Here is a 26,787-nt window from a genome sequence, read left to right as displayed (position 1 = left end):
CCACGAAGGTACCAACCCGTATTAGAGCATGCTTCAGAGACGGTGGCGGAGATAGGAACAGATAGCTCTCTTGGACCCAAAGCTCCAAATCTGTGGATGAGTGGACCCAGAGATGTCCAATGGTCATGCCAGAAACTTATCTGCTGCCCATTCCCAATTTTAGCGCGAATGAATTGAGCTGCCAGACCTCGCAGTGATAGCAGCGCTTTCCAAGTTGATGAAGTGGCATTTTCCGCATCAAGGGACCAAAGGTTCTCTTCTTTTATTCTATATTCCTTCACCCATTGTGCCCATAATGAGTCGCCGTCAGTGAACAACTTCCAGATCAGCTTCAAGCACAAAGTTTTGTTCCAAAGATGTATATCTCGCAGACCCAGACCACCTTCACGCTTAGGGAGACATACAGTTTTCCATGAGACCTTAGCAATACATTTCTTTGTCTCAGTTCCTCCCCAAAGGAAGTGGGAACACATACTTTCAATCTTTTTTATGCATCCTTTAGGCAGTATAAATGCAGACGTCCAAAAGTTGATGGACCCATAGATGACTGAGGAGAGGAGCTGTCTCCGTCCCGCAAAAGACAGAGCTTTAGCAGACCAGCAGTTGAAGTTCGAGGAGATCTTATCCAGCAGTGGCCTGTAGTCTGTAATCCTCAGCTTTCTATACATCAGTGGAAGCCCCAAGTATCTGATTGGCATTGAGCCCCTATTGAAGCCAAGACTAGTAATGTCAAGAGTTTCAGCATCATTCAAGCCAGCAGTGAAGAGCTCGGTTTTTTCCTTATTCATTCTTAGTCCCGACCAAAGTGCAAATTCCTCCATCGTATCAGCAATGCATTGCACAGATCGTGAAGTACCATCAGTGAAGATCATTAAGTCATCAGCGAAGGATAGATGTGTGACCTGAAGAGCAGACGTGTTTGGGTGATAACCAATGGAACCATCTAGATATTTCTGCTTCAGTTGCTGCGAGAATACTTCTAAAGCAAGGACGAACAGGTAAGGCGAGAGAGGGTCACCTTGGCGGAGGCCCCTAGTTCCTTTGAAGTAACCACATGACTCACCATTTATAGCCACTGAGAATTGAGTTGTTGTCAAGCATTTCCTGAAGAGATTCCGGAACATTGGCGGAAAATCAAGAGCTTCTAGGGTGTGGAGAACGAAATCCCAATCAAGAGTATCAAACGCTTTTTGGAGATCAACTTTCAGCATGCATCGCTTTGAGATTTTTTTCCAGTTGTAGCCCGAGACAAGTTCTGTGGCTAGAAGGACGTTTTCTACTAGCAACCGACCTGGTACAAAAGCTGATTGGGAGCTAGAGATTAGAGTCGTTAGGTGCACTTTTAGCCTGTTTGCAAGGAGCTTAGAGGCTACTTTGTAGACTGTATTGCAGCATGATATTGGTCTAAACTCCGTAATCTTGTTGGCATTGACCTTCTTTGGGACTAAGGTGATGAGAGTCGTGTTCCATTGCTGCAATAGCTTGCCTGTATTCAGGAACTCTTTGACTGCATCTATCATATCTCTTCCCACAGCCCTCCAATTCCCTGTGAAGAACTCAGCGGGATAACCATCGGGCCCCGGAGACTTATTCCTTGGAAGGGACAAGAAAACATCCTGAATATCCTTGTCAGTAAAAGGAGCCGAGAGAGCAGTGATGGCATCCTGGGAACATTTAACTTGCATAAGAGAAGCAATATCCGCTGGCGTCGAGGTTGTTGGTGTGTTTGAACCACCAAGAAGCCGATGGAAGTAGTCCACAGCGTGTTGCTTAACTCCCTCAAGCGTATCGATCACCTTACCATCATCGTCAATGAGGAGGTGGATGTGGTTTTGATTTTGCCTGATCTTTATAACACGGTGGTAAAAGGTCGTGTTTGCATCACCATCCACTGCCCACTGAATCCGAGATCTTTGTTTGAGGAATTTATCCTCCGCTCTCGCCAATGTAAACCATTTGGAGTGGGCTTCACGTTCCGCTTCTGAATTGAGAGAGCTCGGAGTAGATAGAGACAGATGCTGGCATCGGGTGAGATGGTCAAATGCTTCTTGTACTCGCTTCTCCAGGTCTGAGTAGTTGTCTTTATTGAAGGAACGAATAAAAGGCTTCAGATGTTTAAGCTTCTTTGACACACATAACTGCTTAGATCCTTGGAAAGGTAGAGAGTTCCAGGTTGATCTGATAAGCTCCGCGAAGTCAGGATGTAGGTTTAGATGGGCGAAGAATCTGAAGGAGCGTTTCTGGGATGGCTTGAGCTGGTCAAGGAAAGTACAGCAAGGACTATGATCAGACATTCCAGGCTCTCCAAAGACAGCGATGGAATCAGAGAATTGTTCCAACCATTCTTCATTACAAAGGACACGGTCTAGCTTCTTTGAGACTGTTGAGTTAGACCAAGTGAAAGTAGTACCGCTGAATTGAAGATCGGAGAGAGAGCACCTGTGCAGGCATTCTCTGAAGTCTCGCATACCTCTTGTAGAGGTTGATTGATCAGCGCATGAGTGTTCTGTAGATGAGATGATCTCATTGAAATCACCCATAACAATCCAAGGAAGACCGCAAAGCTGAGGCAAGCAAGAAGTAGTTTCAAGTTCACCCCATAATAGTCTTCGTTCCTTTCGACAATTTGAACCGTAGACAAAAGAAACCCCAAATTCACACGACTGAAATGGCAGTTTGACAAGACAGGTGATCATTTGGAGGGACTTTGATATTATTTTCAGTTGCACTGATGGCTTCCAAACGACCCAGAGCTTCCCAAGATCGGAAAACTCATAATTCCCCTCAAAAGACCAACCAGGCAAGATGTTATTAACCGTAGAGACCGCATTAGGCTGCTGTACATGAGTCTCAACGAGACAACCAAAATAAGGATTGTATTTACGAATCCATTTACGAAAACTACGCCGCTTTACAGAGTTATTTATCCCTCTTACATTCCAGCAAAAAAGATCCATAAGGAAGAAAAGGGTTAAAAAGGGATATGGATCTGAAAATACTAAACTCTTTGATCCATCTTTGAAAATGGCTAATCCTAGGGTTTTCTTTGATATGACCGTGGACGGCAAACCGGCTGGTCGGATAGTGATGGAGCTCTTTGCCGACACAACTCCACGGACGGCAGAGAACTTCCGTTCCCTCTGTACAGGCGAGAAAGGCATTGGGAAGTTCGGTAAACCACTCCACTACAAGGGATCAATCATCCACGAGGTGTTCCCTGGTTATACCTTGTGTGGAGGAGATATCATTGGTGGCTGGGAGGAACCAGTGGCCAACCTAGGTAGAGGAGAGTAGGTGCACTTGCCCCATAATAACTTTAAAATTTATTACATTTCTTAACAAATTTGATGCCTACACCTATAATCACATCTAAGTTTACACTATTCTAGCATTTGTGCATCCACTAAAAAAAATTTGGATTCGCCGAATGTATCTACGGAAGTAGGTTTTTCGACGATGAGAACTTCATCAAGATGCACACCGGTCCAGGTATACTCACCATGTGGGACTGTAGACCAAACACCAACGGATCTCAGACTCAGTTCATGATCTGCTTGAGGAAGATTGTGGAATTCGACGGGGAGTGCGTCCTGTTTGGCCAAGTTGTTGAGGGATTGGATATGATTGAGAACATTGAGAAGGAGGTCGCTCGAACTGATGATGTATCTTAATGGCGTGCCTACAAAGCGTGTGGTGATTGCCGACTGCGGTCAAATTTCGTAGGTCTTAGAGATTTGTATTTTGTCTTTGTCCTTTAACAAAAAGTGGTCGTTTGGATGTTTCGTGTGTCTTTAATATTCTTGGTTTGGATTTGATTTCGGTCTGTTCCACTCGAATTTGGATTCGCTACCATCGACTAATGAGTGATATCCATAAATCTTAGCTATAACTGCTACGTAGTAGGAGAACAAATTTCCATAAATATGTTAAAAACGTTATTATCGTCACAAGTGTTTTTAACGATGATTCTTGTTAGTTAAATCTTAAGGTTAGGCCGATATGAAAATTCCTGCGGCTTTAAACTTGGTAAACTAGATTTTGACCCGCGCTTGGAAAGCGCGGGTTTGTTTTTGTAATTAAATATATTGTAAACGAATTTCTATATAAGATAGTGTATAAGTTTGAGCACATTTATCTAAAACCACGGACCAAACTATTCCAAGCTGAAAAACCAAAATTGAATTGAATTGCATAAATAATATAGCAAATCATAAATCTATAACCGAAAAATTGAAACCGAACCGAGAACCAAATGAGTACCTAAATTTTTAAATAAAAATTATATATTTAAAAATATTAATTACATTCAATTTTTAAATAACCACATATCCTAAAAATACTATTTATAAACCGGATAACACGAAAACTTGAATTACCCGAATATTTTTATTTGGTTGATAAATAATTTAGTTAACCAAAAGTATAATTTATGTATATAATTATTTATTTCAAATATATATAACTATGTTTAATATAACACATAGTATCAAAACTATTTTCAAAATAATATTATGTTTTAAAATAAGTAGATTTTGTTCTAAAACACAATTCTACTGCTAACATGTTTTAAAGTATCGATATAGTGTTAATAAATAACAAAGTGTTTTCAAAGTTTTAGAAGTTATCACTAACCGATTTATAATTGGTTAGACTAAATATCTAACAGAACCGAAAATAAATAGTCATTTTCTGAAAATATAGCAGATGGAAAGATTGAACCGGTTTTATGTAGACCATAATCATATGTATGGATTTTTATAGGAACTGGTTTGGTATTAAAATAATACAACCAACTTGGAATATTAAGTTGTGACAAACATCGTTTAATTTGTGAATGATAATGTTGAAGTATTCATATATATAACATGGTTAATGAAATCAGTTTAGTTAATAAGGTTAGTATAAAATAATGGTTCATCTCTGTAAAAAATGTATTTTTTACAATGGATATTATATTTTGTTTATAGTCTTCGAAGATATTATCTATTAAATAAATCACAAGTAACCATATACTATATAAATATAGGGTGGACATTATTTAATATTAGCTCAAAATATTTATGATGGAATAATGCGTATATAGTAAACGTATAAGTAGATAATTAGGTTAGTACCATTTTTTATGACTAATTTGCTTTTACTGAAGAATAATTAAGTTAGTAGTATAAGAAATAATAGGATATCTAATTAAATGAAATGGTCCAACTATGACTTGTTTTAAGTAAATTTTTTAGGGTTCCTTCCTTTTTAATAGTATTGATAAAGTAAAGTATCCCCCTGTATATTAAAAGAGAAATCACTTTAGTGATTTCTGGTGACGTGTCGCTCATAGGTGAAGTTTCAATTTAATTGTTATAATTTGATTTGTCGATTGTTCTTAATTTTTATTTATTTAATTTAAATCTAAAAATTTAAGGTAAGTCTAAAATCATTTAACACCACTTGCCATATAATCTAAAGAATATTACAAATAACAATTTATGGAAACTAATTCTCGAAATTATAGAAAGATTAATAATGTTTTATTTATCACTTTCAATATTTATAAACTATAAAATATAATGAACGAAATTTTATATAAGACAATTATAATAGTTTTATACTCTACTTGATGAATTGTATTCGAATATAATTATATAATAACTATTTTAAATATAACAAAATCCAAACATGTTTATTAATATTATTTTTAAATTATTTATCGTTGTTTAAAGAATAAATTTATTAGAATTTTAAAATAACTTATGAATAGTTTAAATGTAAGTTACCTTATTTATTTTGCAAAGTAACTTATGAATAATTTTTTTTTCTTGCGCAAATTGCAAAGTAACTTATGAATAGTTTAAATGTAAGTTACTTTATTTATTTTAAACATTTCTTGCCCAAGTTATTATCACATTTATTAAAATTTTAAATGCCAATTTACCTTAATGTTTCTAAATTCTTAATTCGTTTATAATGACTTACCTTATTACAATATAAAATTCCCGGTGAAATAGTTAATAGGGGGATAACTTTCTTTAATCTTTTTCAATATTTATTATGAAAAACAAATATAGCAACGTCATTTATTTTTGAAAGGTCGACAATATAAAGTTGCCTTATTGAGAATAAGCATTTCTTGCGCAAGTTAGTATCACATTAATTCAACTTTTAAATCTTTCTTGCCTTGTTTTAAATATGCATTACTTGCGCAAGTTCTTATATATATTAAATGCAAACCAGCTTATGACAATGTAGAGTTAATATCTTTTTTTAATCTATTTTAATATTTATTGCGGAAAATAAATATTCAAACGTCATTTATTATGAAAAGTTGACTATATATAAAGATACTCCCAAGGTCTTACATACAATACAATACAGTGTTGTGAAGATATCAAAATTTTTAAAACAGTATGGCAATAGTTCAACCTCCCAAACACCGAGTGTCTTTTATCAGGCAATTAAAACCATGTAAAGATACATGACATATTGACGTTAGGGATTCTTCACTTGTGGAGAAATTACAACAAAGATTCCGGAAACACCATCGGAATGGTTTTCGTTGATAAAGAAGTAAGTAGATTACTACATTTTTTACAACTCATAATCGTCTTTAGTCTTTTGTTCTCAATCTAACTCATATAACTTTATCTCATCTTCGTGTAGGGGACAAGAATTCATGCTTCAGTTGGTGAACAGCTCATCAAACAATTTGAAGGGAAACTAATCGAGGGCGATGCGAAGGTCGTCCAGTTATTCAAATTGTACGATGCTATTGGTGATTATCGGACAACCGCGCATCCGTACAAAATTGGTTTCTTTCAAACAAATTTTGTTGGAACAGCTGATGAATTTCCGAGTGAAGTTCTGGAGAAGTATTTTGTGGATGTGCTGTATGTCAATTTAATATTTCGACAATTTCAATTTAATATTTCGCCTATTTTGCGGATGCGCGGTATACCTTCACAGCTTACGAATCAAGTATTTCGACTATTTCGATGACGGTATATCAATTTAAAATTATTTTCTGTTCAATAAAATTTAGAAACTTATAGATCTATCAAATAATGTTAACCCGTCCAATTGCTTACAAAATTTAAGAAATTTTTTGATCAAAGAATTGTACTTCACAATTTATATTATTTATGGATAATATTTTCAATTTTATTATATTTTCTTTTAATATGTCTACATAAATTTTTCGATATTATTTATGTAAAAATAATATTATTCACCTAAAATAAAGAATTACAACACATATACAATACAATTCTAATTAATGATAATATAAAATCTGTTACTTCTAAAACTATGTACTATTTATTCCATATTTTGAAAGAGAAGTCACTTTAGTGATTTCTGGTGATGTGTCGCTCATAGGTAAAGTTTCAAGAAATTGTTATAATTTGATTGGTCGATTGTTCTTAATTTTTATTTATTTAATTTAGATCTAAAATTTAAGGTAAGTCTAAAATCATTTAACATCACGTACCATATAATCTAAAAAATATTACAAATAACAATTTATGGAAACTAATTCTCTAAATTATTGAAAGATTAATAATGTTTTATTTATTACTTTCAATATTTATAAACTATAAAATATAATGAACGGAATTTTATATAAGATAATTATAATAGTTTTATACTCTACTTGATGAATTGTATTCGAATATAGTTATATAATAACTATTTTAAATATAACAAAATCCAAACATTTTTATTAATATTATTTTTAAATTATTTATCGTTGTTTAAAGAATAAATTTATCAGAATTTTAAAATAATTTATAAAATGTTATAAATTATTTATAAAAATATAAACCTACTACATATTGATTGAGAAGTCATATAAGTGATTTTTTTATTACGTGTCGATCATAAATGAACTCTTCAAATTGTTATAATTTGATTGGCCGATGATTTGAGGATTTTATTTATTATAATTATATCTAAATGGAAAGGATAATTCAATTACCACTTTTCAAATAATCTACATAATTTTAGAAATAATTATTTATGGTAACTAATTGTTGAAACTATGAAAGAGTAATAATGTGATCAAATTTTTTATATATTTATAAATTACATAAAATAAGAAACAAAAATGTTTATTTGAATTGATATAATGATTTTATATACGTATAGAAAGCCTTATATTTGTATATAAAGTATCATAATAACTATTAATATCTAATAAATTTCATGCATGCTTTATAAATCATTTATTAAATTATAAATAAATTTATAAAATTATTTATATTGGCTTATCATATGTTTTAAATTATAATAAGAGGTTCTATATGTTCTTTGGGAATGTGAGCTATATCATCATTTTTTTTTTCTTCAGCTATTTTCCTATTGCACATGTCGTTTTCTGATTTGACATGTGCAAGTTGCAAAGTAACTTATGAATAGTTTAAATGTATGTTACCTTATTTATTTTAAACATTTTTTGTCCAAGTTATTATCACAATTATTGAAATTTTAAATATCAATTTACCTTAATGTTTCTAAATTCTTAATTCGTTTGTAATGACTTAACTTATTACAATATAAAATCCCTCTTGAAATTTTCTTCTTAAACACACAAATTATTTTGGGACGTTGCAATTATACATATACACAATAACTACCTTTTGATACTGAAGTTACTTTGTTCCCTCTCGTCAATGTCAAATATTGAGTACCAGCTTTTTCTCCATGACTGATGCTTTCTCACAAAGACGGTGGTATTAAGATGTAAAATTTGTTACTTCTAAAACTATACACTATTTATTCTATATTTTGAATTTTGTTATGCCCGGTCACCTAGTCTTCTCTATTAAAAGAGAAGTACCATTTTTATCTATCATAAAAAGTCATACTAGCCTTATTAAGTCCATTTCATTAATTACATTTATTTAATATTAATCTATTCAATATAAAAAGATATTAATAATAAATCAATTTTAACTGTAAATTCAAATTTTATTTTTCGTTATAACAAAATGTTAAGAAAAAATCTAACAAAATCTTTTTAAAAATTTAAAATATTTTATTTAAATTAATACCATTTATTAATTTTGTAATTAATAATATATACTATTATAGATTAATTTAAACAAAATTGTATTATAAAAAAAATAAAATAAAAGTGTATGCTATTTTTCAAATTTTATAATCATATTCTATATCTTCTTTATTAAAAGAAATACCATAAAAATTCATACTAGGTCTATTTCATCAATTACATCTATTTGACTATTTAAGTTAATCTATTTAATATATAACATTTCTAAAAAATCTTATAAATTATATAGATATTAATAAATAAATTTTAACTATAAATTTAAATTTTATTTTTACTTATAACAAAATATGTTGAAAAAACTTAACAAAATCTTAATAAAATTTTAAAATATTTTTAAATTAATGCAGAGATTGATTTCATAATTAATACTATAGTATTATTATAATGTATTTACTCATAAAATCCAACAATATACTAAAATAAATAACATAGAAATATAAATTATGCTAAGAAAATATCAGTTTTATAGTATAACTAAATAAAATTTTAAAATGAATTGTATTCCGTCTGTAAAAGTTAGAAAAAATGAAGAAGATTCTCAATTTTTTTATTTTATACTATGATTTTATTTTACCAAACTCGAAAATATGTTAACATATAATAACAATTAATAATAAAGTAAAATATATAAAATAAATTATTATACATTAATAATATCGAATAAGAAACATAACCAATAACATTATAGATTTACACAATATATAACACTAAAATGTAAATATATATCTTTTAAAGTTTTGCGATGGTATCCGTTATATATTTATAAAATGAAAATATATATGTACGGATGTGCGGGTGAAAAATCTAGTTTGTTATAAGATGATTGTTTCCACCATCTAGATGAGGAAAAAAGAGATCATAACTTTTGCAAATCGAGCGTTAGTTAATGTATATGTTGTTAATACTGTATGTGTTATACAGAAATCTCTACCATTAAATATTTGTTAATGAAAAGATCGGTTGGTCATTTTCCTTTCTATGGCCATTATAATTTACCAAAAGTGCTTTAAATAAAAATAATTTAAAACTTTCTACCAATCAAACTTTGACCACATTCATTAGGATTCTTGCAAATGCATTAAAGTAAAATCAAAACCGTCTGGTAACTCGAAACGTTTCATTTGGTTAATTATTTCAAAATTAATTTAGGGATCACGGTTAAGTAACGTCTAACTATTATTAAAAGAGGATGATCGTGTGAGGGAGGCTATATAAGTTTATTCGCTTCCTCTTTCTCCAAGAGAAAACAAAAAGTTTTAAAAACCCTAACCGTTACGGCTATGGCGGCAGCGAGTTTCTCAGATGGCTTTGACTACGAAACATGGGCTCTAACGACGAAAGCGACTCTAACCGAGCAAGGACTTTGGGACGTCGTCGAAAACGGAGTCCCACCGGATCCATCCAAGATTCCAGAGCTATCGGCAACGATTAAATCCCAAGAACTCTCTCAATGGAGAGATCTCGTGATTAAAGACATGAACGCGCTTCAGGTAATGCAATCTTCTCTCACTGACTCCGCTTTCAAGAAGACTCTCTCCGCTTCTTCATCCAAAGACGTTTGGGATATGCTCAAAAAGAGCAACGAGCAAGCTAGACTAAGTAGTAGGTTAGAGGAGGAAGAAGTTCATGAGTACTTGATGTTAGTAGAAGGTGTGGATGAGTTGAGCTATGATGAGGATATGTGGATGATCTGCGCCAAGGGTACGACGAATCATATGTCACGGTACGAGAAGCACTTCTCCGTTTTGGACAGAACACACAAAGGCAAGGTTAGGTTAGCAGACGGAACGTTTCTCAGGGTTGAAGGTAGAGGACACGTGAGGATTATGATGAAGGAAGGGAAGAAGACCAAGACTAAGACGATGAGGGATGTGATTTTTGTTCCGGGGTTGAACGTGAACGTTTTGAGTATCGATCTGATGATAGCAAGAGGTTACTCACTAGAATCGAAACGGGACACGTGCGTTTTTTTCGATCGGAAGGGGGCGGTGTTTGGGGATGCCGTGATGGACAAGAAAGGACCAGCTCTGCGTTTGAACATGATTGAAGGTACTCAGGAGGAAGAGATCGCTGTTGATTATGTGATGGCTGCGGTGATAAGCAAAACTGATTTGGTTTATGATGAGGACATGTGGATGGTCTCTTGCTTCTCCACGATCCACATGACTCCGTATGAGAATGTTTTCACGGCTCTTGACAGGACACACAAAGGGAAGGTTGGGTTGAAGGATGGGACGGTGCTCAAGGCAGAAGGAAAAGGAGATGTGGAGATTGTGATGAAGGGAGGGAAGAAGAAGAAGACGATCAAGAATGTGCTTTTTGTTCCTGAGATTATGAGAAACGTGCTGAGTTTTAGTCAGATGGAGACATACGGCTGTTCGTTTAGAGAGGGACGAGGTGGTGAGTGCATTATAAGCGATGAGACTGGGGCAGTGTATGGGGATACTACGTGGGATGTGAAAGATATGGCTCTGCGTTTGGAGGTGATCAAAGCTAACCGCACCTCTTAATTAGCTTCCTGCTTTTCACTTTGGTACTAGACTTGACTATTAAGGTGGACGTTTGTGGTTCTTTTTTAGTTTGGTGTCATTGTGTGATTTTATTTTCTGTTCGTTTAAATTTGAATTCTACTAGTTCGATGGGTTCTATTGAATTATCATTTGAGTTGATTAAGAATAAATTTTATTGAGTTTTTAGATAATTTTAGATGAATTCTGAAAGTTTATAATTTTATTAATTAAATCATAAATCACTCTTCGGAACTCTATTCGAAAATATACGATCAAATTTTATGTTTTTTTTAATCTAAAAGCTCTTAAAATAGTTTCAATAAAATATATTTTAAAAATAAAAAAATCATAAAAAATTTAAAGAGTTTTTACAATTAAGATTAAATCCAACTTAGACGTTGTTCTTTTAACCATGGCTTGGTATTATTCCAAAAACTATTCTTGTTTCTTCGCTTACCAACCCATATAAATTGAACCATATCAAGTATCAACTCACATCCCGATTTGAAAACTTGTGTACCAACCAGATTTACGACGCGTATGTAACCGAGTCGAATACTTGACCGATATTCACTAATTGTATTAAACCGAACCGATAACCAAGATGGTACAGCTGAGGATATTTAGCTACTTGGGTTTTGAATATTGTGTCACTATTATATAAATAGAAGTGTAGTCAATTATTGTTGCGTTCATCTTGCTCTGATTAATTTTCAATATCATTCATCACCAACTCAATTGCTGGAAAGTGGACAGACTTACTTAACCGGGTCAACTAACCTAAATTAAACCAGACTTGGCCAAAAATTGATTTAGCAAAGTTCCAAACAATGCTTAATCTTTATAGACAAGTGAACTGATTTGAAAACTTCAAATGTGTTGAATTTTTACCATACGAATGAACCGAGGCGAATAATTGATCGAAGCTAATTAGTAAATACATTCTCTAATTGCTTTAAACCGGACCATAACCGAGCCACTACGTTAAACCGGACACAAATAAGTTAATTAGGGTTTGCGGTTTATGTGTATTTTCACCGTGACGAGTGAATACAGTAAGATTGATTTACACCAGTGCTTCGAATCACATGGTGAAGTATTTCACGACTTTAGACAGAACATACAGGGGTCGTGTTGGATTAGCTGGTAGACTGGTTATCAGGGCAGAAGGGAGAGGAGATGTCAGTATTGTAATGAAGGGAGTGAGGAAGACTATCAAGAATGTTCTTTTTGTTCCTGGGTTAAAGAGAAATGTGTTGAGTGTTGCTCAGATGACATCATCAAGAGGGTATACAGTGATAATGGGAGCTGGTGAATGCATTATTAAGGACGAGACTGGGATTGTTTTTGGGGAGAGAGTCATAGAGGTGTCAACCGGGCGGGCTGACCATGGGCTAACCCAGTCAAATTCATTTTGGGCGGGCTATGGACGTGCCCAATTAATAAATGGTCCAACTGGACAAAAGACCAATTGGTACATGGTCCAGTTGGGGGCGAAGACCAAATGGACAATGGGTGTCTATGGGCTTCATAAAACATGATTTCATGAGTTTAATAAAAGAAAACATAACTTTACAATTTAACCCAAAAAAACAGTTTTATCGTTAAAATAAAAAATTAACGATTTTGACGGAAAACGTAATTTCACAATTTTGACGGAAAAATGAATTTCATAAATTTGGCGGGAAAATTTAATTTTTCGGTTTTGGCGGAAAAACACAATTTCTCGGTTTTGGCGGGAAAATGCAATTTCTCAGATTTTTGCGGGAAAACATAATTTCTCGGTTTTAGCGGGAAAATTCAATTTTTCGGTTTTAGCGGGAAAATTCAATTTTTCGGTTTTAGCGGGAAAACACAATTTCTTGGTTTTGGCGGGAAAACACAATTTCTCAGATTTTGACGGGAAAATACAATTTCTCGGTTTTGGCGGGAAAATACAATTTCTCGGTTTTGGCGGGAAAGCACAATTTTTTGGTTTTGGCGGGACAACGCAATTTCTCGGTTTTGGCGGGACAACGCAATTTCCCGGGTTTGGCGGAAAAACCCAATTTCTCGGTTTTGGCGGAAAAAAACATAATTTCTCGGTTTTGGCGGGAAATATATAATTTCTCGGTTTTGGCGGGAAAACGTAATTTCTCAATTTTAGCGGAAAACGTAATTTCTCGGTTTTCGCAAGAAAACGTAATTTCTCGGTTTTGGCGGAAAAATAAAAAAAATTCGGTTTTGGCGGAAAAACGCAATTTCTCAGTTTTTACGGGAAAATGAATTTTTTTCGATTTTGAGAGGAAAACATAGTTTTACAGTTTCGACAGAAAAAAATTACTTTTATAATTTTAGAAAGTAAAAATAATTTCAAAATTTTAGAAATAAAATCTAAACTAATAATTAAAAAATAATTATAAATATTATTGGGTGTCCATGGGCATGCCCATTTGGACATGGTCTTTAATTGGTCTTGGATATTTGTTAGACCATTGTCCAATATGGACCACCCATTACTGCCCAAAACTGAAATGGTCCAAATGGTCATGCCAATTGGGCCATGGACGGACCATTTGACAGCTCTAGAGAGAGAGGCATTGGTCTGCGTTTGCAGGTGATTGAAGGTACTGTCACCTCTTAGTTAGAGGCTAGTCACTTCATAGACTTACTTGTCAGGTGGACATCTCAGTCTTTTTTGGTTTGCTTCTTTAGAATCAGTATTGGTCTTTTAACCTACAGCGGTTTGGTTTTAATCTCTAGTTGTCGGAACACTATTTTGTAATAACTATGCATTGCTTTTGTAAACCTTGTTGAATATGGTGAAAAACGATTTCTTGTAGAAAGATAATGATCAAATATATATGATTACATACCAAACTTAATTGAGAGAGATAGAGAGAGAGACATGAAAGGTGGATAGTTGAATCAGTAACGGCAGATCTTGGCGGTAGGCATAGTGACACAAACTTGAGCGTACTTCTTCTTCGCCGCCTCTGTCCCTCGCTTGGGCTCCTCCTCGTCAGCCATGGCTGCCTTAGCCAAGGAACAGACCGCCGCAGCTGCAGCAGTGAACATGAGATCCCTCCTCATTGTGGTGCTGCTCTGTTCCTCCTTGGCCTTGACTTGTAAGCTGGTTGCGTTCTCGCTCGTCGAGGCTCTGACCACCGAGAGCCTTCGTCCGCCGGTGGTTGACGGAAGCTTAGCGACGGCCGGAAGAAACGTTGATGTCATGGTCATCGTTGCCATTGCTTGAATCCTACTCTCTAAAAATCGCTCGCTCTCCTCTCTCTCGGTATATGCTTGTGAGACGGTGGAATGTGTTTTAAGAAGTTTGTGAATAATTTGAGTCTGTGGAAAGCGTTTAAGTTTGTGGTGAATATTATCCATTTTCTTATCCAAATATGATTTTTTGTGCAAATGGTCTGTTGCCACGTGTCACGTTCTATCTTTGTTGCGAATAATTCGCGAGGCGCTCTCGCAGTTGTGAAGACCACATGTGGGTCCATACAAAATAGTAAGCCCAAAAGATTAATAATATCTTCGTCAGATAAACAACCTATCCGAATTATAAGACCGGCCGGGTAGCGCCCGACCCGTATTTAACCGGATACACAGTTTTAAACGACATTAATCGCTCTCTCTCGCTCTCAAGTTTCCTTTGTTCATCCTCGAGAGATTCGAATCGAAGCCAAGCTTCTTCGATTTCTCCCTCTAATACCTCAATCCTGCTTTCGCATTGCTTCTCTGATTTCGTTTCTCCCTCCGAGGAATCAAGTAAAGAGACTCATAAAACCCTAATCTTCTCTGATTCACGGCTCTTATAATCGTTAAAGGTTTTTGATTGCGTTGTAGAAAAGCAATTCGCATTGAAGACAAAGCAAGAGAGTATGAATGCTCCGATCATAGGTGAGCTCGATTCACAGTCCTTTCTCAAACAGTTCTAGTTACTTATTCACTTTCTCTCTGTGTAGATCCGTTGCAAGGAGACTTTCCGGAGGTGATCGAAGAGTATCTGGAGCATGGGGTCATCAAGTGTGTTGCTTTTAATCACCGTGGTTCTCTTCTCGCTGGTAAAGTTGTCTCCTTTAAGCCTTCTGTGTCTCGTTTTTGATGTTATCTTTGATTTGTTTGATAGCTGGATGTGCGGATGGGAGCTGTGTCATCTGGGACTTCGAAACTAGAGGCATTGCAAAAGTGCTTCGTGATAACGATTGTGCCGCTGCGATTACAAGCGTCTCCTGGTCAAAGTATGGACACCGTTTGCTTGTCTCAGCTGCAGATAAGTCTTTAACTCTTTGGGATGTCTCCATCGGGGAGAAGATTGCTCGGACAACTCTTCAGCAGACTCCTTTGCACGCTCGTCTCAACCCTGGCTTGAGTTCGCCTTCTCTTTGCCTCGCGTGCCCGCTCTCTTCTGCTCCCATGATTGTTGACTTTGAGATTGGCTGCACGACTTTGCTTCCTGTGTGTGTGCCTGAGATGCCTGATGTGTTAGCCCCTCCGCAGCGCAGTAAATGTCCGGAGTCAGGTCCTCCTTTCTCTCCCGCTGCAGCGTGTTTTAACAAGTGTGGGGATTTAGTTTATGTGGGGAATGCTAAAGGGGAGATACTTATTGTTGATTATAAGAGTGTTCGAGTTCTTGCTTTGGTTCCTGTGTCTGGTGGGTCTGCGGTGAAGAACATTGTGTTTAGCAGGGACGGGAAGTATCTTCTCACGAATTCGCACGACCGCATCATCAGGATATATGAGAATCTTCTCCCAGCTAAAGATGTGCTTAGATCACTTGAGGACTTGGGTAAGAACGTAGATGGGGTTGATGGTGTTGAGAAAATGAAGACTGTTGGATCGAAATGCTTAACGCTCTTCAGGGAGTTCCAAGATTTAGTTACCAAAATGCATTGGAAAGCGCCTTGTTTCAGCGGTGATGGTGAGTGGGTAGTTGGAGGTTCTGCATGCAAAGGAGAGCATAAGATCTACATATGGGATCGAGCGGGGCATCTCGTGAAAATACTAGAAGGTCCAAAGGAGGCCTTGATTGATCTTGCTTGGCATCCTGTTCATCCTGTAATAGTCTCTGTTTCCTTGACCGGTTTAGTATACATTTGGGCGAAAGATTACACAGAGAACTGGAGTGCGTTTGCTCCTGATTTCAAGGAGCTTGAGGAGAATGAAGAGTATGTGGAACGTGAAGATGAATTTGATCTGATGCCTGAGACAGGAAAGGTGAGAAATTGAATAGATAGATGCATAAGGATTCTCTATTAATTAATCTATCTCACATGTTTACCTGAATATATGTGGTTGTATGTGTGTAGGTGAAAGTATCAAGTGTTAATGAAGATGAGGAAGTTGACATAGAGACAGTGGAAAAGGATGCTTTCAGTGATTCAGATATGTCAGTGGAGGAACTCCGCTACCTTCCAGCTGAACCGATCCCAGATACAAATGAGGAGCAAGACGAGTTAAAGTTAATCGAAGCTCGTATATCTGCATCTCCTGCTTCCGAAGAGGCTGTTCAGAATGGACATGTGACAGACCTTGTATCAAGTCCACAAGGAGGTGAGAAAGATCGTAACAGCTTCATATGAAAAAGACAGTTTATGAATTCCCCTACATTACATACTGGGAGAATATATTCAAATTACTCGTAAAAAGCATAAAGTCTTGTCTGAATAGATGTCTGGTTTGTAGATTAGTATTGTGGATAGATGTATGAATCTGTGATATTTTATTCCATAGACTTAGATATTTATTTACTAATGCATTTGGCTCTGTGTTGTAGAAGAAATGGGTGAAACACGAGGAAAGAGAAAAAGGAAACCATCAGAGAAAGCCATGGAGTTGCAGGCGGAGAAAGCAAAGGCATCAAAAGCTTCAGGAAGAACAGTACGAGAGAAAAGCAGAGCAGTAGGCGATCAAGAAATCGATGAGAGTGTAAATGGTGGTGGTGATGATGACGACGATGCATATTATTGACCAAGTAAGTCTACTAACCTATATGTATGCAACATAAAAAAGTTGCAGCAAGCTTAAGATATGGAATCAATTTTATTTGAATGTTTTGATTGCAGGCAATGCTGTGTTCTTCTCTACCACGACACATCTGCGCTGTGAATCAAGCTGGATTCTGCACACTAGGAATATATGTAGCCAGGATCTTAAATTTAAGCGTGTATTAAGACAATTTTTAAGCAGTTTAGAGTAAGAGATAGAGAGGGAACATAAACATCTTTTGATTCATTAATTTTGATCATCACATTAACAGAATTATTGCTCATAACAGTTACAGAATACATTTCCTTTACAACAAACAATGGATACAACCAGATAGATAGATAGATAGATGTCAGGACTATGTGTGTATGGTTTTTAAAACGAAGAGTCCTGGATAAATTTGTTTTTAAGTTTCACGAGGGCCGTCAGAAGATTGAGTCTTCCTTAGGTTCCAGTGAAGACCGTCGTGGATGCTGCGTAGGAAGTCATTAGTGGATTCGACCTGGCAAGCCGTTGAGACTGGCCACGGTGCCATGCTACACACCAGTGCATCCCCTGCTTCAAGCTGTTTACGGCCTTTCCCATCAAACGATACCCAAGCAGAGCTTCTGCTGTTGAATGGCACTTGCACTCTCACTGTCACGTGGTCCGGTAATATCAGTGGCCGGAATGACAGAGAATGCGGACAGATGGGTGTGAACAAGATCCCAGGAACCTGCACAAAACATCAAAAGTTCAGAATCTGAAAAATGCCATCATGAGGGAGCATATATATTACCTGTGGATGGACCATTGACCCTCCAGCTGCAAGTGAATAGGCGGTGCTACCAGATGTTGTGGATAGTATGAGTCCGTCGCCTTGAACACATGTGACAAATGAGTTGTCGCAGTAGCATTCAAGGTTTGTGAGGAAAGAAGTTATCCCACGGTCGATGGTGACTTCATTAAGAACAAGCATGTTCTCCTCTGTCTCGTAGTCATGCCTAGCTTTATCTCTGATGATGTGACAGTGCAACCTGTGTCGTAGTGTTATACTGAGTGGACCCTTCAAAACCGCTTCAAGACATTCTCGGTATTGTTCGCTATCTGGGATCAAAAGAGTCAAAGAAAAGTTTCTAGTGACAGATAATGATGCTTTTAATGCAACTGATTCTTATAGCTAAAGTAAAAGATGAAGGATACGGAAAGGAGTCATGAATCCCAGAGATCCCATGGAAAATGGAACAATTGGAGGCACTGGTCCTTTAAACATCGATGCTGCCTGTAATCATTAAGACGTTTCATGTTATAAAGAAGGATACAGATGTGAAGTGTTATAAACTTGAGTTGAGATGTGACATTACCCATAGAACAGTACCATCCCCACCAAGAGTTATAACAAGGTCAATCTTTGGGTGTAGAAGTGAAATTTCTTTGTCTGCATAAACAAAATGATAAATGAAGCTTTCATATACATTATGTCTCTAAGCTTTATTAAAATGTAGAGCATATATCAAATATCTTACCATCTTCCCAAGTTTGTACAAAGTCAAAGGAACTTGATTCGGATAAAAGTTCTGCCTTCACTCGTGGTTCAACGTAAACATTTAACCCTTTCTGCTCTCTCAACCATCTGAAATCAATATGTGTTTACTTTATCTTAAGCAAAAAATTTTACATTTCAACAGACATTCTGAGAGAAGTACTGAAACTGATCCTATGGTTTCTTAGATACTGACCTGACCATTTCCACAGAAAGAACTTGTACAGAAGTCGATTTAGGTTTAGTGAAAATAAGAACATTTTGTGGACTGGTCTCCCATGTCAGTGAAATCTGAATGAATATTACAAAGTTGTTTTACGTTAGTCTACTACATACTGAACAACTGTGTATTTGCCTTCACTAAAACAATGGGATAGATGCAATGAAAACAAAGACTGGTTTACCTGTTTACTACTGCGGTCTGCTGTAGTGATATTCCCACTCTCAAACGAGACGATATCTTTCTTGTGTTGATCATTGGCCTGCCCCTTGCATCCCCATGAAAGCTTAAACGATGCCTGCATCAACGTTGAAAATGTAATACACTAAATGCGAACGTGAAGTAGAGACAGGAGAGAGAGTTTTTGAATGCAACAGGATACAGCAAAAAGAGCAATATTCATCTAAATCGATGTTCAACGTCTGGTGAGTGCAGAGAGAATGTGCAAGTCCAACAAATACATTGCCTAATTATGTTTATTGACTTTGCATATACCAACAAGATATAATAAGCAAATAACTGGACCAAAACAAATGAACTATGTACTACCTTTCGCTTCAGTTTGTTGTTAGACCCAATAGGACTGTTAGGCTCACAATCTTGGAGCACTTCATGAGCGCAGATACGCTCCAAGGAATACCTTGTTGATTTCCCATTTTCCGGAACATGAAGCCGTGGAGACTTGGTTATATGATCCAGCTCCATGCTATTAGCTTCTTCATTTAAAGGTGCTGTAATACAAGCCAGTAAACTATTGTTACATCCATGGCCAATAATAGCAAAACGACTAGATCTAATTGGTGAAGACATTTGGAATTGGAGAGAGAGTAAATGATTTCAAAGATAGTTAGAAAGAAGAAAACAGACCTTGACGTAGCAAGTCAAGGTTCTTAGACCTCTCCAGCTCATATCTACGTTTCCATTCAGCAGCCTCAGCTTGAGCCAATGCCTTCCCTTCAGCAGATCCTCTTAGAGCCTTTGCAACAGCTATAATGAATATGCAATTAGAAAAAGAAGTAAGTTCCTAATGACAAGAGAAACACACAAAGCATGAGGCTTTTAGCTTCAACATTACTTCTCAAGGCCTCAGAGAACTCAATGAGATGATCATCTGAAGCCTGCATAGGAGTCTGTTGAATAAGAAGCTCCTCAACTGCTTTCTCTGATTGGGCTAGTGAAGTCAAATCACTGAAAGCATTCTCCGGGTTTGATCGCAAACTGTTTGCATCTCCATTGCCCAATGAATCCTGCCCACAGAAATTTTTTTTTTTTTTAAAGTCAAATACTTTAAACAATGTTGTGATTGAAAAACATGAGTGCTTTGAAGATAGACGACAGGAACAACACTTTCGTGCACATTCTCAATGAACCAAAATTTGGGGCGATCATAAAAGAGAAATCTTTTTACAAGTTTGATTTAAAAATATCTCAAATTGAAGACGAAAAAAACAAAAAAAAAACAGAGAGATTGAATAAACACACGCAAAAGAAAAAGCAGAGGAAAGAGAGTGGTGATCGATGACTAAAACAGAGAAGCGAGGAAGGAGAGGAAAATGAAGTACAGTGTGATTGAGCTTGTAGTTCGACGACATTGAATTCTCTATGATCGAAGACGTCAGAGGTAGAAATGTAAGTGCGGTTACACGGAGAAGAAGAAGCTTATGGATTTGTTTTGACAAGACGGCAGATTTATATAGAAAGAGTCGTAACTGGGTAAGGTAAGCATCAATCCAAGTTTTTTTTTCTTTTTTTTTTTGAAACAGTAATTTCTTTCAACTTAACGACCGGAACACATTTTTGACCCCTCAACTAAAATATTCTCTGTTTTTAAATATACAACCACAAAAACAAAACAGAAAAATAATTAGGGCAAATCTCCAAAATAGCAGAAAGTTTATATCACAAAAATAGTACTCAAAAACTAAAATGATCAAAATAGCATTTTATCTTTTATAAAATTTAAATTTTTTTATTTTTCAAAATTTGAAATCTTACCTCCAAAACCTCACTTCTCAACTCTAAACTCTAAAACCTAAACTCTAAACCCTAAACCCTAAACCCTAAACTCTAAACCCAAAACCCCACCCCTTGAGTGCTATTTTTGTGACTTTTGATCTTGAGTGCTAGTTTGGGAACAAAATCTTGATTTAGTGTTATTTTGGTCTTTTTCTCAAATAATTATTATGAAAAAGGTACTGTATATGCAACGGTAGACTTTTTTTCTCAATAATCATTATATTTTACAATTTTTACAGTCACATTTTTGCTCTGTTTTACATTTGTTCATAAACATTACATTTTAATAATATGTTCTCCCTTTTTATTTACATATTTTCATGGAAAGTTCAAATATTTTTTGGGTCATCTTACTTTTTTGTTTACAAATATAATAAACCCTCGATGAAAGTCATATACTTTCATGCATGCTTTGCTAATGGAGAAGAATATACTTGCTTGGTGTAAATGATTTGTGAGACATATGTGAAGTTGGGGGAGGTGATGATGCTTCCTTCATTCAGACTAAAGAATAATGATTCATCTATCTCCACCTTTTGGGGAGGTGGTATCAAGCACTTCTATGATAAAACACAACTTTACATCTTTTGCTCGTATAATTATGTTTTTTATTTTACCAAAACTTTGTTAAGTGCTAGTGAATGATTAGAATATGAGAAAAATCAGAAAATAATAATAGAGACATTCAGGCAAGCAAAGACTTTAAGAAACAAATACTAGCAAGTATATGAGGGTAGAGGAGAAACCCATTAGAGCATTTTCATTGAATGGGTTCTTAGTTTAAAATAGGCCTATTTAACTAGAAATCAAAATTCTGGGTGGTAATTGCAGAAGTGTGCAAATTTTTTTAATAATTGGCGAACCATGACAATTTTAACATGAGTTCCCAATTCTCTCCTTCAGCCCCACATTCGTGGTAACCTGCTACCCGGGTTGCTCCCAAATAATTCAATTTGTACAGAAAACGCCAAATACTTGGGGAAACCGGATACATTCATTTAAAACTATGATATTAGATATTGCATCCGGATGTAGGTGTCAAAAGTAAAGAGACTTGAATTTTGATAAATTTAACAAATTGTTAGGACGGATGCTAAAGGTGCAGAGTATATTGTCCATAAAAATCTTAACAGTTCTCGGTCAACACTATTTTGCCCTCTCGGTTTCACTATCATTTTCCCGGACCTCCCCTTTCATCTGCATTGGTTATCTGGTTCTGGGTCTTCCGTTCTGTTCACCCGGTGTTGCTACGTAAAGTGCTAAATTTGTTGGATCTTGACGTTCTTTGCAACCGGAAATACCTACAATAATTGGAGGTAGAAGAGATGTGAGATATTTTACAAGTTGATGTGACGGGCGCGACAGTGTTATGATATTTTGAGTATAACCGGACACCTTTGGGTTCATATATGGGCCGCGTATTTTGCTTGTTTATTTATAAAGTTTATTCTGGCCCGTTATAACAAACATAATTGGGCTTTTTGGTGATGATTTCAATCCCTAATTTACACCGATAATAACCGGGAAACAACTGTAACCCTATTGCACCGTCTCCGAGAGTCTGAAAGACGTCCTGTCAGTTTTGACATGCACGCTTCGTGAAAAATAAAGACGGTCTGGTTTCCGAAACTTGAAATATTTTTAAAATTTTTCATTAAAACTTACCAACTTGAGCGACCCTGTTCATTTCTCTTCTCCCCTCTGAATTTTTTTGACTAAAAGCTTAGAAACTCTGGGAAAATGGACGCATCGCCACTACCGGTTCATCCAGAACCCCTAATTGGCGACGATAACTTACCTCTACCTGAGATGATGTTTGCGGCGGGTGAAGAACCAGTTGGAGTTAGAGTTCTTACTTACCAGTCCTCCAGATCCATTAATCACATCCTTGAATCGCTCGAAGACGATGAGATCCAGACATTAAGGATGTCCCCCTTTTGGAAGATTGTGGAGATAAGCGAGAAACCAAGTTTCTCTGGAAGATTTGCTCGATTCATGCTTTCACGGCAGCTAAAAGTGGAGAAGAAACACGAGGCTTGGTTCCGTTTTGCTGGGAAACCAATAAGGTTTTCGATTCGGGAGTTTGCAATTGTTACGGGTCTAAACTGCGGGAAATATCCAAAAAATTGCAAAAGGAATGCGAAGGTGAAGAGAAAGGCAAAACCGTATTGGCCGGAGTTATTTGGCAGAAGCGATGAGCTTCGGGTAACAACAGCTTTGAAAAATCTCCGGAGAAAAACGATAACAGATAAAGAAGTGAGGATTAAGTTGGCATGTCTGGCGATCGTGTTTTCGGTCATACTAGCTACGAACTTGAAGATGAAGATGATTAAAGAACATGCAGATGCAATGGTTGACTTGGAAGAGTTCTTTTCCTTTCCATGGGGTCGCCTAGCATTTGAAATGCTTATGGGGAGTATAAAACAACGAAACGAGGTCTCGTTATCAACCGATACAATTGCTGTAAAAGGTTTTGCCTTGGCTCTGCAACTGGTTATGGTCGAAGCTGTACCAGCTCTTACCGAAGTGGTTCTGGAAAGTTACTCATCTTCTGACTCAGACAGCTCCGACGATGGAGATGATTTCTTTCAGAAGAATAACAGACAGAAAACACTGAGCCTCGGGCATGCGCGAGACCTAGACAAAACAAAAGATGTATGTCTCTTGTCTGCACTCCGCTGTGGTTTTACAAATTATGTTTTCCCGAATAATGTTGTTTATATGGTTACTACAGGTTGTAGTAAGAAGCATAATCCCTGATGATCCGGATAGACCCATAATCGCTGAATCTCTACAATGGGAAGACGAGGTGATGGACGTGAAAGTCGATAATCTGTTAAAGCTTATAGCTGAAGGGTATTCTTTCACCGCTGAGATGTTCAAAGGAGGCGCAACAAAAGCTGACGTCCAAAGAATGCGTGAGATACACGCAGAGGGGGGGAAGCGGAAGAGGAAGAGTATACCTGTGAAAGAAAAAGAAACGGACGAGGAGAAGCGTATCGCTTCAATTGTTTCGGCGATGCTGCAAAGTGAGTTTGAGAGAGTCGATGCAAGTGTAGCCAACGCCGTTTCCTTGTCGGATAAAACATCTGCGGAAGTGGAAGCCTTAGAGAGAAGGATAATGGTATCCATTAAAAATGAGCTTCAAAACTTCAAAGAAGAAGTCATCCGCTCTGTAATGGAAGTCCACAACAAAGCAAACGCGACAACAGTTACGACGGGGCCCAACGTGAATAGTTCGAACAATGAAGTGCGAGAAGGTGATAACGCCGTGCCTCAACGTGACCCTTACGCGGGTGACCGAGTAAGTCTTAAAACTTATGACATACATAACCGGTACTAAGTCCTAACAACCGGATTCTTGATATTAAGGGAATTTTTAAATTTCCAGTTCTATATTTTAAATCTTTGTCAATTTCTTTATCAAATTTTGCAGGGAGTAGATGCGAGGACATCTACAGCGGCAAATCCGGCTTCGCCTTTCCCTTTTGTTGTGCAGCCAAACGTCCCATCCTCGCATGATCCCCCTTTATCAGCTACTAGTGAAAACAATGGATCTACCAAAATAGCGGTAGTGTTTCTCCCATAATTTATTGATTTACCTCTTACCAAATATATGTTGTCTATTATTTTAAAATTGCCTCCTTAATTAGGTGAAATCCTATCTCTTCTACAAAATGCCTATTTCATCTGCTCGTTTGAGAGAAGAGCAGAACCCCTCCCCGTCTGCGACTGGATTCGTACAAAGTATTGACACAGGGTTGGAGCATGGAGAGGAAGATGCAAATGAGGAGGCACTTCTACCTCCGTCATCGCCCAAAACCAAGCGCCATAAGAGTCTCCCATCGGATGCCGTGAGAGAAACCAACCCTCGGAGTGAGAATCTTACCGTTAATCCACCTGATGCTAATCCTTTCAATGCGTACTCCGACATTGACGTAGTAATGTCTAAATATACGAAGCTCTGTCAAAAATTAAGCCAGTCATTGTAAGTTTCCCAAAATTAACCTTATTTAAAAGTACATTACAAAATTAAATTGGAAAAAACTTGATTTCTAAAACTGATTACGGTTTTATTTGTCTCCGTTTGTTATTACAGTGTTATAAATGTCGCCGGTCTGGCTGTGACGTCGACGTACTTAACATCAATTGCAGAACTTAGGCGTTCGCTGCCAGCTAGGGTGAGTATTTGGTCACATTTTTTTTCCGGTACGGTCACAAATTCAAATAACTAAAATATCGAAACGTATTTTATACGTAGGTTATTGACATCTTGGTGAGGTCTTCCTCCTCGCTTTGCTGACATGGTACTCTGTTTCCTCATCTTCACTTTCTGATTCCGACGAAGAACACGCATCTTGAACCACTTCTGTCAAAGAAGGAACAGCTTCTGCAATTACAAGCTGGAGAGCCAACGCAAAACCTTTTAACGCGATGGTATTCTGAGATAACGCTATCTCATCCCTGTTTTTTATGCTTGTCATCAGCATATCAAATGCAAGACGGCCCCATGGGTAACTCATAAAATCCTCGATGTCTACAAGAAGCTCAGCGTACTCCTTCAGCATTTTCATGTTTATATTTGTTGACAGCAACACAGAAGAGACTATAGCAAGACATGCCAATTTAATCCGGATTTCTGGATCTGTAACGGTTTTTTTCCGAAGCATCTTCAACGCCCGCGAAACGCGCAAATCTTCCATACTGCCAAAAACCTGCGGCCAATAAGGTTTCTCGTTGATGTTCTTCTTCTTCTTCAACTGCGGTTTTTTGGGGAGTTCACCGCAATTAAGTCCGGTGACGATGGCGAACTCCCGCAATGAAAACCTTATAGGGTGACCGGCAAAACGAAACCACGCTTCGTGTTTTTTTGTAACCTTAAGTTGACGAGACATTAGATATCTAGCAAATCTACCAGAAAAAGCCGGTTTTTCGCCTATCTCCAATAGTTTACCGAAAGGTGAAGCTCTCAGATATAGGATCTCATCCTCGTTGAGAGCATTGACGATGTTGCTGATTGATCTTGACGACTGGTACGTCAGGACCCTCACGCCGACTGGTTCTTCTCCATCCGCGAACATCATCCGAGGTAACTCGACCTCTGTTTCATCTCCTATGTCTTCTGGAAAATCTACTAGTCTTGTAGACCCCATTACGTAAAGGGATGTAAGAGATTTGGCAGACTGAACTAACAAATAATTGTTTAGGCGGAAGAGATAATATATTGGAATTAAGAGAATTGGCAGACCTCTTTGGTTTTTAGCATTTTCAGAAGTTTCGAGGTTATTTGCATTATTGGTTCTTCCGATAAGGTGCAAACTGTCGCGTCAATCTTTCACTTTTGACGTGTCAGTCGACGTAGTGTATATTTAGTTGTGGAGATGAGGACAATTTTGGTATTACCACAGTTTGCACAGTATCTTTACCAGATACCCAATTACCACTCATAACTTTACTATCTAGTGCAATTTCCCTTTAAAATATC

At 36.7% G+C, this 26,787-nt stretch overlaps 5 protein-coding genes and 1 long non-coding RNA gene across 11 annotated transcripts; 5 read left to right on the top strand and 1 right to left on the bottom strand.

Annotated features, from left to right (window-relative positions):
• The first annotated feature begins 2,920 nt into the window (after positions 1–2,920).
• LOC103835551 (peptidyl-prolyl cis-trans isomerase) lies at positions 2,921–7,498 on the top strand. Its single transcript, XM_033280763.1, has 3 exons — positions 2,921–3,254; positions 3,410–5,332; positions 7,366–7,498. The coding sequence occupies exons 1-2, from the start codon at positions 3,025–3,027 to the stop codon at positions 3,669–3,671; spliced, it is 492 nt and encodes a 163-aa protein (XP_033136654.1). The 5' UTR covers positions 2,921–3,024; the 3' UTR covers positions 3,672–5,332; positions 7,366–7,498.
• Positions 7,499–9,390: 1,892 nt separating this feature from the next.
• LOC108871846 lies at positions 9,391–11,929 on the top strand. The gene has a single exon (XM_018658833.2). It carries the CDS (start codon positions 10,339–10,341, stop codon positions 11,566–11,568), a length of 1,230 nt encoding a protein of 409 aa, XP_018514349.1. The 5' UTR covers positions 9,391–10,338; the 3' UTR covers positions 11,569–11,929.
• Positions 11,930–12,101: 172 nt separating this feature from the next.
• On the top strand, positions 12,102–14,615 carry LOC117131898. Its single transcript, XR_004455339.1, has 2 exons — positions 12,102–12,937; positions 14,137–14,615. It is a non-coding gene; the product is annotated as an uncharacterized LOC117131898 (long non-coding RNA).
• LOC103835523 (photosystem II 5 kDa protein, chloroplastic) lies at positions 14,381–26,787 on the bottom strand. 3 transcript variants are annotated; one of them, XM_009111709.3, is made up of 11 exons: positions 20,849–20,886; positions 20,362–20,533; positions 20,154–20,273; positions 19,836–20,017; positions 19,471–19,584; positions 19,263–19,357; positions 19,050–19,156; positions 18,888–18,961; positions 18,727–18,805; positions 18,323–18,630; positions 17,767–18,259 (listed from the first exon to the last, which is right to left on the bottom strand). In XM_009111709.3, exons 1-11 carry the CDS (start codon positions 20,876–20,878, stop codon positions 17,951–17,953), a joined length of 1,590 nt encoding a protein of 529 aa, XP_009109957.1. In that variant the 5' UTR covers positions 20,879–20,886; the 3' UTR covers positions 17,767–17,950. The 3 variants fall into 3 exon arrangements, with proteins under 3 accessions (XP_033140809.1, XP_009109966.1, XP_009109957.1); XM_033284918.1 differs by lacking the exons at positions 17,767–18,259; positions 18,323–18,630; positions 18,727–18,805; ... (5 more) ...; positions 20,154–20,273; positions 20,362–20,533 and adding exons at positions 14,381–14,809; positions 15,808–15,813; positions 26,736–26,787 and having other exon boundaries at positions 20,877–20,886; XM_009111718.3 differs by lacking the exons at positions 17,767–18,259; positions 18,323–18,630; positions 18,727–18,805; ... (6 more) ...; positions 20,362–20,533; positions 20,849–20,886 and adding exons at positions 14,381–14,809; positions 22,916–22,920.
• LOC103835503 (protein RBL) lies at positions 15,067–17,854 on the top strand. 4 transcript variants are annotated; one of them, XM_009111701.3, is made up of 7 exons: positions 15,067–15,324; positions 15,403–15,456; positions 15,522–15,620; positions 15,686–16,773; positions 16,866–17,109; positions 17,336–17,530; positions 17,622–17,854. In XM_009111701.3, the coding sequence occupies exons 2-6, from the start codon at positions 15,438–15,440 to the stop codon at positions 17,524–17,526; spliced, it is 1,641 nt and encodes a 546-aa protein (XP_009109949.1). In that variant the 5' UTR covers positions 15,067–15,324; positions 15,403–15,437; the 3' UTR covers positions 17,527–17,530; positions 17,622–17,854. The 4 variants fall into 4 exon arrangements, with proteins under 4 accessions (XP_009109949.1, XP_009109937.1, XP_009109944.1 ...); XM_009111689.3 differs by having other exon boundaries at positions 15,069–15,324; positions 17,333–17,530; XM_009111696.3 differs by having other exon boundaries at positions 15,077–15,324; positions 15,384–15,456; positions 17,333–17,530.
• LOC103836513 lies at positions 23,043–25,294 on the top strand. Its single transcript, XM_009112786.2, has 4 exons — positions 23,043–23,957; positions 24,037–24,606; positions 24,739–24,873; positions 24,956–25,294. Exons 1-4 carry the CDS (start codon positions 23,043–23,045, stop codon positions 25,292–25,294), a joined length of 1,959 nt encoding a protein of 652 aa, XP_009111034.2.

Source organism: Brassica rapa, chromosome A01, assembly GCF_000309985.2.
Source record: "Brassica rapa cultivar Chiifu-401-42 chromosome A01, CAAS_Brap_v3.01, whole genome shotgun sequence".
In the NCBI taxonomy this organism is placed as follows: Eukaryota; Viridiplantae; Streptophyta; class Magnoliopsida; order Brassicales; family Brassicaceae; genus Brassica; species Brassica rapa.
This window is presented reverse-complemented; position numbering and strand designations above follow the sequence as displayed.

Bases quoted from the DNA above. Each gene is read 5' to 3' on its own strand.
- LOC103835503 (XM_009111689.3), top strand. The intron at 15,621-15,685 runs GTAAAGTTGTCT...TTTGTTTGATAG, and splicing joins CCGTGGTTCTCTTCTCGCTG to CTGGATGTGCGGATGGGAGC. The intron at 17,110-17,332 runs GTGAGAAAGATC...TCTGTGTTGTAG, and splicing joins TGTATCAAGTCCACAAGGAG to AAGAAATGGGTGAAACACGA.
- LOC103835551 (XM_033280763.1), top strand. From the start codon at position 3,025: ATGGCTAATCCTAGGGTTTTCTTTGATATGACCGTGGACGGCAAACCG. The intron at 3,255-3,409 runs CTGGGAGGAACC...CATCCACTAAAA, and splicing joins GGAGGAGATATCATTGGTGG to AAAATTTGGATTCGCCGAAT.
- LOC103836513 (XM_009112786.2), top strand. From the start codon at position 23,043: ATGGACGCATCGCCACTACCGGTTCATCCAGAACCCCTAATTGGCGAC. The intron at 24,607-24,738 runs GTAAGTCTTAAA...CAAATTTTGCAG, and splicing joins ACCCTTACGCGGGTGACCGA to GGAGTAGATGCGAGGACATC. The intron at 24,874-24,955 runs GTAGTGTTTCTC...CTCCTTAATTAG, and splicing joins ATGGATCTACCAAAATAGCG to GTGAAATCCTATCTCTTCTA.
- LOC108871846 (XM_018658833.2), top strand. From the start codon at position 10,339: ATGGCGGCAGCGAGTTTCTCAGATGGCTTTGACTACGAAACATGGGCT.
- LOC103835523 (XM_009111709.3), bottom strand. From the start codon at position 20,878: ATGTCGTCGAACTACAAGCTCAATCACACT. The intron at 20,534-20,848 runs GTACTTCATTTT...TTCTGTGGGCAG, and splicing joins ACTACAAGCTCAATCACACT to GATTCATTGGGCAATGGAGA. The intron at 18,260-18,322 runs GTAATATATATG...TGTTTTGTGCAG, and splicing joins GGTCAATGGTCCATCCACAG to GTTCCTGGGATCTTGTTCAC.